Raw genomic sequence first — 11434 nt, forward strand, 5'->3', positions numbered from 1 at the left:
TGAGGATGGTCCAGGTGATGACTTGCAAGAATAAGCCCTACCTTCTCTCACACCCCTACACCCCACATCCATTTCTGTGGCTCTTGGGATTTTTGTAAGGTTCCTAGAGGAGAGATAGCCTTGTAATGGCTTTTGTGCTTTTTAAGAGGTTTGCATGGATTACAGTGTTCGCTTTCTGGTTGCAGGATCTACAGACAATGAAATTCAACCACTTTGCTTAGCATGGCACCAAGTAGGCATTGAGAATAATGCACTTTCTATCTATTTCGACTTGGGGAATTAAAGATATCTGTAAGGATCCTGGAAGGGTGATAACCGTTAAGTTGCTGAAGATATATTTAAGAGACATTTTCTGGATAGAGGGTACTCAAAATAACCTGGCCCCCAGTGAGGCCTCACTTCTAGGAGTGAGCCCCTTGCACTTCAGATCATAGATAGACTTCCACACTCCTTCCAGCTCTGAGAAAAGTAACCTGAGGGAGTGCACCTTTGTTTCAACCTGTAGGGTATGAGGGAAGATCAGGCCTTGTGCTGAGATGAAGGCCTCAGATCTGTAGAGTTAAGGCACCAGATCCCGAAAGGAAGAACAAGGAGACCCCTGATACTATATATACAGACTGCCCTGTTGTAAGTCTAGGCAGGATCTGGGTAAGACTATGGCATAAGGTGGGGATCAAGTACTGGGCCTGAGTGATGGATGTGAGTGGCAGAGGGGTCATGTGAGAAGTAAATAAGAAATGCTTTGGAATCACCAGGACAAGAGTGGATCCCTGCCCCTTCTGCCACTACCGAGAAACACCCGAGGGATGTTCAGATGGGCTTCATCCTATCTTCTGTATCTTTCAGGAAGGTGATACTGAGTGAGTGGCATCAAAGAGAGCCACACCTGCTTACCAGAGGAGGTGTCTAGCAGCTTCCAGCAATCAAGGTGGGTGAGCAGCCATGGCAAGAACTAAACATCTGAAGGTACCCATCATCCCCAAAACAAGTTATGCCCTTGTTCTGATGCCCAGGGAGCCCTGGAAATTTGCTTATTGTGGATGGCTTTTTTTCCTGCCTGAGGACTGGGAAAAGGTAGTCTGAGACTTATGAGGACCTTGGTAGTAAGGTCCTCAGATGGTGAGGGAAAGGAAGAGTACAGGGCTGAGCTGGATCCCAGTCATGGAGCTCTCATGATGAACACATGTGTCTGCAGCCTAGAGAGAATGACTGTGCCCTGGGACAAGCCCTCAGGGGAAATAAATGAAAACTTCCTTAAACTAATTCAGTTGAAAGATGGGAAGTACTTGGGAAGATGAGTGCTAGTATGAAGAGAGCCTGTTAGGTAGGTCACATCAATGACCTTTCTGCACTAAGTGAACACAGCTGGGAATAGTCTGGGCCTCGTAAGCCTCTCAGGGGACCCCACTCATCAGAGAAGAAATGGGGCATCTGCTCACACCTCCTGATTGTTTTCATGATCTCTTGTTGTTCAAGAACTGACTTGAATGTGTGACTTTGGTTATTTGCAGGGGTTCCATGACCTGTCATCAGACTAGGTGGGAACACTAAAAGAAACCCCAGTTTGGAGCACAGACAGGGGATCCACAGAAGCCCATCTCCTGGGACTCCCCTATTCCTGGGCAGGATTCACATTATGATCCCCTTGTCTTGATTGTAGGACATTGGTCTCAGGAACCTAAAACAGATCAAAGAAACCGTGACCCAGGTCATCAGAGGGAGGCTCTCAGGTGTTGAAGGACTCAAGGTAAGAAGGGGGTTTGTCACGTCCCCTATATAGATGGGGACCAGATGACACCTAAGTCTCCTGTCAGCTTTTGAGGGTGGGATCTGTTATCTAGGGGTGTATTCCATCCCCTGACTTCTTCTTTCCTCTATCTCAGTGAAATGAGACTTTGCTTAAGTCAGGTGCACTCAGGTCATAAGAGGAAGGACAGCCACCAAGTCAGGGGTGGAAGGTGCCTCATCCCAGACTTATGGAGCACATTTAATTGGGATACTTTTTGCAGTTGCCCTTGAATAGTTGTTGCAAGATGAAGGGACCTTGAATGTCTTTTGTTATATTTCAGAGAAATGGGCAGTTTTCCCAGGAGTTTGCCTCAGGCCAGCAGATAGGGCTGGAGCCCAGGGCCTGAGAGGAGACAAGTGAGAACCCAGAGTGAGCACAAAGAGAACCATACATACACTGTAGAGTCAGGCAACTCTTCACAGTTCAGTTTAGGCTCCTGTCTGGAATGGGGATCCAGTACTGGCCTTGCAGTTTATGACTGTGGAATGCCTCATTGTCTGTCACAGGAGCCAGGTGAAGTTCTTGGTTTGATATGGTTTCCTGAGGTAAGACATCAGAGGAAGACCAGGCAGGGTCTCGAGTGTAGGTGAGGCACACACTGTGAATGTGTCACATGTACCCCAAAGACATCAGACCCAGTTTTCTTAGCCCCATACAGGCTTCTGGATACCCCAAAGCCTCTACTCTGGTCCAGTTGCACTCTGAGGAAAGTTGTCACTAGTGGCCTCAGTCTCTCAAGAGATACAGAGCTGACAGGAAGATTCCTTGTGGCTCTAAGAAAAAGCCTGCTGTGGGCCAGTGTTTGTGAGCATTTCTAAAGGAGTGATTGGCAACAATGAATACTTCCACTCTCCTCTTCTTTCCCTAGGTCTCCTGGTCTACGTCATTGCGCTACTGCCTGGTGTTCAAGACTAGAGTCATCATGCCCAGACCTCGGAAGCGTAGGCGATGCATGACTGAGGAAAATCCTGAGGCCCAAAGCGAGACAGAGGGCCTAACGAGTGCTCCAGTTTCAATAGGAGAAGAAGATTCCTCATCCTCTTCTACTTGTTCCTCCTCTTTCCCCTCTTCCTTTTCTTCTTCCTCTTCTTCCTCTGCTGTAACGTCAGGCACCTCAGGGGAGGGCCTTGCTGCTTCCAGAGAACCAGTTCCTTCTCATAGCACCCCAGGAGCTTGCTCCTCCAGCACTGTCATGACTTCCTCTCCATGTAATCAGCTCAGTGCAGTGTCTGAAAGTGAGGAGAGTTCAGGCTCCTCAGAGGCCCTGCCATGTGATAATTCATTGCCTAAAGGTGAGCTAGATGTAAAAGTAGATGAGCTGGTAAAGTATCTGCTCTTTAAGTATCTAATGAAGGAGCCGGTCACCAAGGCAGAAATGCTGAGTAATGTCATTAAAGACTATCAGGACCACTTCCCTGTGATATTTAGAGAAGCCTCAGAGTGCATGCAGTTAGTCTTTGGCATTGACATGAAGGAAGTAGAGCCTGGTGGCCACACCTATAGTCTTGTCATAGCCCTAGAACTCACCTATGACGGGATGATGACTAATGCCCAGGGCATACCGAAGACAGGCCTCCTGATAATGATACTGGGCATAATATTCATGGAAGGCAACTGTATCAGTGAGGCTATGATATGGGATGTGTTGAATAATATAGGCTTGTATGCTGGAGATGAACACTTTATGTATGGAGAACCCAGGAAACTCATCACTGATGATTTTGTTCAGGAAGGGTACCTGGAATACAGGCAGGTGCCTGACAGCGATCCTCCTTCTTATGAGTTCGTTTGGGGCCCAAGAGCCCATGCTGAAACCACCAAGATGAAAATATTGAGGTTTTTGACCAACATCAATGGAAGTGATCCCACACAATACCCAGTGTTGTATGAAGAGGCTTTGAGAGAAGAAGAAGAGAGGGCCTAGGCTAGAATAGCCTGGGTATATGATACTACTACTCTGACCAGCAACAATTCTAGTGCACTTACAGTTTCCAGCTCAGATAAGGTCAGGTAGAATCAGCGATCTAAGCAGTGGACCCTCATTCTAAAGGTGTTGGGAGGAGAGTGTGAACCATCCCACGCTTAATGTTCTATTTGGGTGACTCAGATTTTTCTTCTCTTAGTATTCTAAAATGTTGCTACATGTACTAGAAGGGTCATTAGGCTGAAATGTGAGCTTCCAGTTTGTATTAGTCATGTACTCACTGCTGTTTATCCATTTTGAAAAAGCATTGCTATTTTGTAAAACAAGTTTGGATGTTTTCCATCTGATCTGTAATCTCTCACAGGACACCATTGTGTTGGAATTGTTATTTCCTGAGTTATGGGGGAAACCTTGAAGAACAGAATAAATTGTTAAAAATAAAATAAAATAACCATTAATTCTCACCTTATGATCTTTAGTATCTTATTCTGGTTAATTAAAGTCTAACCTAAAGAATGGACTTCCATTCTCCAAACTTTCATTAAACATATGACCTTTGCAAGGGTACAAAGATTAGCAATGTGTCATAGGTGAATCAGATCCATGCTTTCCTACAGATGGAGTGAAAATGAGATGTCCTCTCAGACCACAAGCACTAGTACAGGAGGAGGGGTGCAGAGGGGTCTTCTGGGGTGAGCAGCACCCCAGATTTTGTTGCTGTAAAGCAAGACAGCTTGGAAGTCTGGGCTGTTTATTTAATGAAACTGCCAAGGAGCTAAGGCCAGGCCCTTGGGAGTTGTGACTGTCTTTAAGCTGAAAGGAAGAAAAACTGATTTCAGCATTGTCTTTTAGAAGTGAATACTGCAGGGGAAACCAGACTGGAAGTTTTTAAGTGGTAGAACTTTAGAATAGCAAACACAGTCATTTCAAACCACAAAGCCAAAATATGCAGAGATGAGAGGTATGGCTGAGGACACCATGAGAACTGCATGGTTTACTACAGCTCCCCCCAATGCTCACAGTGAATTCCTGACACATAAGGAAGAATTGTGCAAGAGGCCTAGAACTTCTGGCCAGGACCTCTTCAGTCCACCTGGTCAGGAGAGCCAGATCCCACTATTGAGATGACAGTTTAATTCAATTCTCTCCAGTACAGTTTTGCTAACTGTAAGAAGACATTGATTTTGTAAAGTTGGTAAATGATTTAGCATAGTAATTAAGGAGAAAATGATGCTAGGGAGGGAAGCTTTTTTTTTTATGATGTAGTCTAATCCCACACAAATTTTCACATGAGTGATGATTCAGTCAATTTTATTCATGAACTTTCACTGTGCCTGGTTAGCTATTCCCTATCTTGCTGACCTGCACATTCTCTAGATTTTCTGGAGAAATGTAACACTAGGGGAGAAACCATAACCAAAATATATGCTATGAAAAGAACATATTTTCAATAAAAATAAATAATTTTAACAACTAAAGGAACTAACAGCCACCCCCCTTTCACACAAGGCAGTGTACCAGAGGCAAGGAGGACACAGGTTCCAGGCTTTACCACACTCACTTCCTAGATGATGGTCCCTAAGCACCTAACATTAGCAACTTTTCCTCCCTTTCTAAGTGAAGATGCTGGGAGGAGTCCAGGCAGTTCTCTTGCTTCTGGCCCCATTGTTAACCCCATACTTTTTTTTTAAAAGGAGAACATAAAAGGTTATTTTTAAACTTGTCTCATGCAGTGCAACTCATCTATAAATATATATTATGGACCTTAAGTTTCATACCTTGATTCCCTTTAACTGGGTAAATGGTTTTAATCTCAAAATCACTGGTTATTTTTTCTACAAAAATTCACTAAACATGAACTATGCAAGATACTTGGAGGCACCAGAAATATTGTAGTTAACAACATAAATAAAAGCATTATCCTCACAGAGCTTTAATGTTCCCTGTATATGATTGGTTTAATAGCAGTTGGGAAGTGAGGGGAGAAAGGGATGGCATTGTGAGAGAAGGTGGAATGGTTAACTTACTGAGAGAGGTATTTTCTATGCAGATTACTAGACCCTTTGAGTCTTGAGTGCAGGATTTTTGGCTCTATGTAATATGTATTAGTTGCTGCAAAAGTTCTTCAGCTCCAGGCACTCATACCAGATAAAAAGAAGATGTAAGTATGAAGTACACACACATTGGGCTTGTCTGGGGATATTTTTTTAATTTTTTATTAATTACACTTTATTCATTTTGTATCCCCCCATAAGCTCCTCCCTCCTCCCCTCCCGATCCCACCCTCCCTCCCCTTTCTGCATGCATGCCACTCCCCAAGTCCACTGATAGAGGAGGTTCTCCTCTCCTTTCTGATTTTAGTCTATGAGTTCTCATCAAAAGTGGCTGCATTGTCCTCTACTGTGGCCTGGTAAAGCTGCTCCCCCCTCAGGGGGAGGTGATCAAAGAGCAGGCCAATCAGATTATGTCAGAGGCAGTCCTCTTCCCATTACTATGTAACCCACCTGGACACTGAACTGCCATGGGCTACATCTGTGCAGGGGTTCTAGGTTATCTCCATGAATAGACCTTGGTTGGAGTATGAGTCTCTGGGAAGTACACTGTGTTCAAATTTTCTTGTTCTGTTGCTCTCCTTGTGGAGACCCTGTCCTCTCCAGCTCTTACTATTTCCCACTTCTTCCATAAAATTCCATTCACTCTGCCCAACAGTTGGCCATCAGGCTCAGCATCTGCTTTGATAGTCTGCAGGGCAGAGGCTTTCAGAGGCCCTCTGTGGTAGGTTCCTAGTTGTTTCCTGTGTTTTTCTTCTGGTTTTCAGAAGCCCTCTGTAGAAGGTTCCTAGGTTGTTTCCTGTTTTTTCTTCTTCTGATGTCCATCCTCTTTGCCTTTCAGGATGGGGATTGACCGTTTTATTTAGGGTCCTCTCTCTTGCATAGTTTCTTTAGATGCACAGATTTTAGTGTGTTTGTCCTATGTTGTATGTCTATATGAGTGAGTATGTACCATGTGTGTCTTTTTGCTTCTGGGACAACTCACTAGGATGATTCTTTCCAGGTCCCACCATTTACCTGCAAATTTCATGATTTGCTTACTTTTCATTGCTGAGTAATATTCCATTGTATAGATATACCACAATTTCTGCATCCATTCTTCAGTTGAGGGGCATCTGGGTTGTTTCCATCTTCTGGCTATTACAAATAAAGCTGCTACAAACATGGTTGAGCAAATATCCTTTTTGTGTACTTGAGCCTCTTTTGAATATATGGTATGGCTGGATCTTGGGGAAGCGCTATTCCTAGTTGTCTGAGAAAGCGCCAGATTGATTTCGAGGGTGGTTGTACAAGTTTACATTCCCACCAGCAGTGGAGAAGGATTCCCCTGTCTCCACAACCTCTCCAGCATGTGTTGTCACTTGAGTTTTTGATCTTGACCATTCTGATGGGTGTAAGGTGAAATCTCAGGGTTGTTTTGATTTGCATTTACCTAATGGCTAATGAGGTTGAGCATTTCTTCAAGTGTTTCTTTGCCATTCGATATTCCTCTACAGAGAATTCTCTGTTTAGCTCTGTTCCCAATTTTTTAAGTGGGTTACTTGGTTTGCTGCTTTTCAGCTTCTTTAGTTCTTTATATATACTGGATATGAGTCCTCTGTCAGATAAAGGGTTGGTGAAGATTCTTTCCCAATCTGTAGGATGTTGCTTTGTTTTGATGACAGTGTCCTTTGCTTTGCAGAAGCTTTTCAATTTCATGAGGTCTCATTTATTGATTGTTGCTCTTAGAGCCTGTGCTTTTGGTGTTCTGTTCAGGAAGTTTTCTCCTGTACCAATGAGTTCTAGGGTATTCCCCACTTTTTTCTAGCCGATTTAATGTGTCTGGTTTTATGTTGAGGTCTTTGATCCACTTGGACTTCAGTTTTGTGCAGGGTGATAAGTATGGATCTATTTTTTTTATTACATGTAGACATCCAGTTGGACCAGCACCATTTGTTGAAGATGCTATCTTTTTTCCATTGTATGGTTTTTGGCGTCTTTGTCAAAGATCAGGTGTCCATAAGTGTGTGGGTTTATTTCTGGGTCCTTTGTTCTGTTCCATTGAGCCACCATTCTGTTTCTATGACAGTACCATGCAGTTTTTAAAACTTTTGCTCTATAGTACAACTTAAGATCAGGGATGAAGATCTTTTATTGTAGAGAATTGTTTTAGCAATTCTGGGTTTCTTGTTATTCAAAATGAAGTTCAGAATTTTTCTTTCCAGGTCGGTAAGAATTGTGTTGGGAATTGCATTGAATCTGTAGATTGCTTTTGGTAAGATGGCCACTTTTACTATGTTAATCCTGCCAAGCCATGAGCATGGGAGATCTTTCCATCTTCTGATATCTTCTTCTAATTCTTTCTTCAGAGACTTGAAATTTTTTTCATACAAGTCTTTGACTTCCTTGGTTAGGGTTACTCCGAGGTACCTTACGTCATTTGTGTCTATTGTGAAGGGTGTTGTTTCCCTAATTTCTTTCTCAGCCCTTTTGTCTTTTGTATACAGGAGGTCTACTGATTTTTTTGAGTTAATTTTGTATCCGGCCACTTTGCTGAAGGTGTTAATCAGGTGTAGGTGTTCCCTAGTAGAGTTTTTGGGGTCACTCACGTAAACTATCATATCATCTGCAAATAATGATAATTTGACTTCTTCCTTTCCAATTTGTATCCCCTTGACCTCCTTCAACTGTCTTATTGCAATAGCAAGGACTTCCAGAACTATGTTGAAGAGATATGGAGAGAGTGGGCAGCCTTGTCTTGTCCCTGATTTCAGTGGGATTGCTTTAAGTTTCTCTCCGCTCAGTTTGATGTTGGCTATAGTCTTGCTGTATATCGCCTTTACTATGTTTAGATATGTGCCTTGTATTCCTGATCTCTCCAAGACTTTAAACATGAATGGATGTTGGATTTTGTCAAATGCTTTTCAACATCTAGGGAGATTATCATGTGTTTTTTTTTTTCTTTCAGTTTGTTTATATGGTGGATCACATTGATGGATTTCTGTATATTGAACCACCCCTGCATACCTGGGATGAAGCCTACTTGGTCATGGTGGATGATATCTTTGATGTGTTCTTGTATTCGGTTTGCAAGTATTTTGTTGAGTATTTTTGCATCAATGTTCATAAGGGAGATTGGCCTGAAATTTTCTTTCTTTGTTGAGTCTTTGTGAGGTTTAGGTACCAAGGTGACTGTGGCTTCATAGAATGAGTTTGGTAATGTTCCTTCTGTTTCTATTTTGTGGAATAGTTTGAAGAGAATTGGTGTTAGCTCTTCTTTGAAGGTCTGGTAGAATTCTGCGCTGAAGCCATCTGGTCCTGGGCTCTTTTTGGTTTGGAGACTTTTGATGACCGCTTCTATTTCTTTGGGGGATATAGGACTACTTAATTGATTTACCTGGTCTGAATTCAGCTTTGGTAAGTCAAATCGATCAAGAAAATTGTCCATTTCATTTAGATTTTCAAATTTTGTGCCATATAGACTTTTGAAGTAAGTCCTGATGATTGTTTGGATTTCCTCAGTGTCTGTAGTAATGTCCCCCTTTTCATTTCTTATTTTGTTGATTTGGGTGGTGTCTCTCTGCCTTTTAGATAGCGTGGCTAACGGTTTGTCTATCTTGTTGATTTTCTCAAAGAACCAGCTCTTGGTTTCATTGATTCTTTGAATTGTTTTATTTGTTTCTAATTGATTGATTTCAGCCCTGAGTTTGATTATTTCCAGCCATCTACTCCTTCTTGGTGTGTCTGCTTCTTCTTTTTCTAGGGTTTTTAAGTGAGCCATTAAGTTGCATGAATGAGATGTCTCAAATTTCTTCTTGAAGGCACTTAGTGCTATGAACTTTCCTCCTTGCACTGCCTTCATTGTGTCCCATAAGTTTGGGTATGTTGTGTCTTCATTTTTATTGAGTTCTAGGAAGATTTTAATTTCTTTCTTTATTTCTTCCCTGACCCAGCTGTCTTTTAGTAGCAAATTGTTCAGTTTCCATGTATGTGTAGGCTTTTGCTATTTCTGTTGTTATTGAGGTCCAGCTTTATTCTATGGTGATCAGACAGGATACAGGAGATTATTTCAATCTTCTTGTATCTGTTGAGGCTTGCTTTGTGACCAACTATGTGGTCTATTTTGGAGAACGTTCCATGAGGTGCTGAAAAGAAGGTAAATTCTTTTGTGTTTGCGTGTAAGGTTCTGTAAATGTCTGTTAGGTTCATTTGATTCATGACCTCTGTTAGAGATATTGTTTCTTTGTTTAATTTCTGTTTAGTTGACCTGTCCTTTGTTGAGAGTGGGGTGTTGAAGTCTCCCACTATTAGTGTGTGTGTATCTATGTGTGGTTTAAGTTTTATCAATGTTTCTTTCACAAATGTGGGTGCCCTTGGATTTGGGGCATAGATGTTCAGGATTGTGATGTCTTCTTGGTGGAATTTTCCCTTGATGAGTATGAAGTGTCCTTCTCCATTTATTTTGATTAATTTTGGTTGAAAGTCTATTTTATCAGATATTAGAATGGCTACTCCTGCTTGCTTCTTGGGTCCATTTGCTTGGAAAGCTGTCTTCCATCCCTTTACCCTCAGGTAATGTCTATCTTTGTGACTTAGATGTGTTTCTTGTATACAACAGATTGCTGGATTTTGTTTATGCATCCATTCTGTTAGTCTGTGTCTTTTTATTGGAGAATTAAGTCCATTAATATTGAGAGAGATTAATAACCAGTGGCTGTTAGATCCTTTGAATTTGATGTTGGCTGTGGTCATACGGTTGTGTGCTTGGTTGCTTTTTGTTTTACTGTAGTGGGGTTATTTATTTCCTGTGTTTTCTTGAATGTAGCTAGCTTTCTTGGGTTGTATTTTCCCTTCTAGTGTCTTCTGTAATGCTGGATTTGTTTGTAGGTATTGTTGAATTTTTTTTTTTTTGTCATTGAATATCTTCTTTTCTCTATTTATGAGGACCGAGAGTTTTGCTGGGTATAGTAGCCTGGGCTGACATCTGTGTTCTCTTAGGGTCTGCATGATATCCGTCCAGGCCCTTCTGGCTTTCATAGTCTCTGTTGAAAAGTCAGGTGTGATTCTAATAGGTTTGCCATTATATGTTACTTGGCCTTTTTCTCTTGCAGCTTTTAGTATTTTTCCTTTGTTCTGTATACTTACGGTTTTGATTATTATGTGGCAGGAGGATTTTCTTTTCTGGTCTAATTTATTGGGTGTTCTATAGGCCTCTTGTATTCTTATTGGCCTCTCCTTTAAGTTGGGGAAATTTTCTTCAAAGGTTTTGTTGAAAATATTTTCTGGGCCTTGGAGAAGGGAGTCTTCTTTTTCCTCTATACCTATTATTCTTATGTTTTGTCTTTTCATATTGTCTTGGATTTCTTGGACGCTCTGTGTCAGGAATTTTTTGGATTTAACCTTTTCTTTGACAGATACATCTATTTCTTCCATTGTATCTTCCACACCTGAGATTCTTTCTTCCATTTCTTGTAGCCTATTGGTTATGCTAACCTCTGTAGTTCCTGCTTTCTTCCCTACGTTTTTTTTTCCACAATTTCTTCCATTTGTGTTTTTTTTTAATTTTTCCAATTCTATCATCAGGTCTTGAGCTATTTTGTTGGTTTCTTTCACCTGTCTGACTGTATTTTCATGTTTTTCTGTCAATTCTTTCAGCTGTTTGTTTGAACAATCGACTGTTTCTTTTATTTC

At 41.6% G+C, this 11434-nt stretch overlaps 1 protein-coding gene across 1 annotated transcript; it reads left to right on the forward strand.

Moving 5' to 3' along the window:
- Window positions 1–2711: 2711 nt before the first annotated feature.
- LOC132651476 (melanoma-associated antigen 10-like) lies at window positions 2712–3713 on the forward strand. The gene has a single exon (XM_060376709.1). It carries the CDS (start codon window positions 2712–2714, stop codon window positions 3711–3713), a length of 1002 nt encoding a protein of 333 aa, XP_060232692.1.
- The last annotated feature ends 7721 nt before the right edge of the window (window positions 3714–11434 follow it).

This window comes from Meriones unguiculatus (genome assembly GCF_030254825.1).
Source record: "Meriones unguiculatus strain TT.TT164.6M chromosome X unlocalized genomic scaffold, Bangor_MerUng_6.1 ChrX_unordered_Scaffold_30, whole genome shotgun sequence".
Lineage (NCBI taxonomy): Eukaryota > Metazoa > Chordata > Mammalia > Rodentia > Muridae > Meriones > Meriones unguiculatus.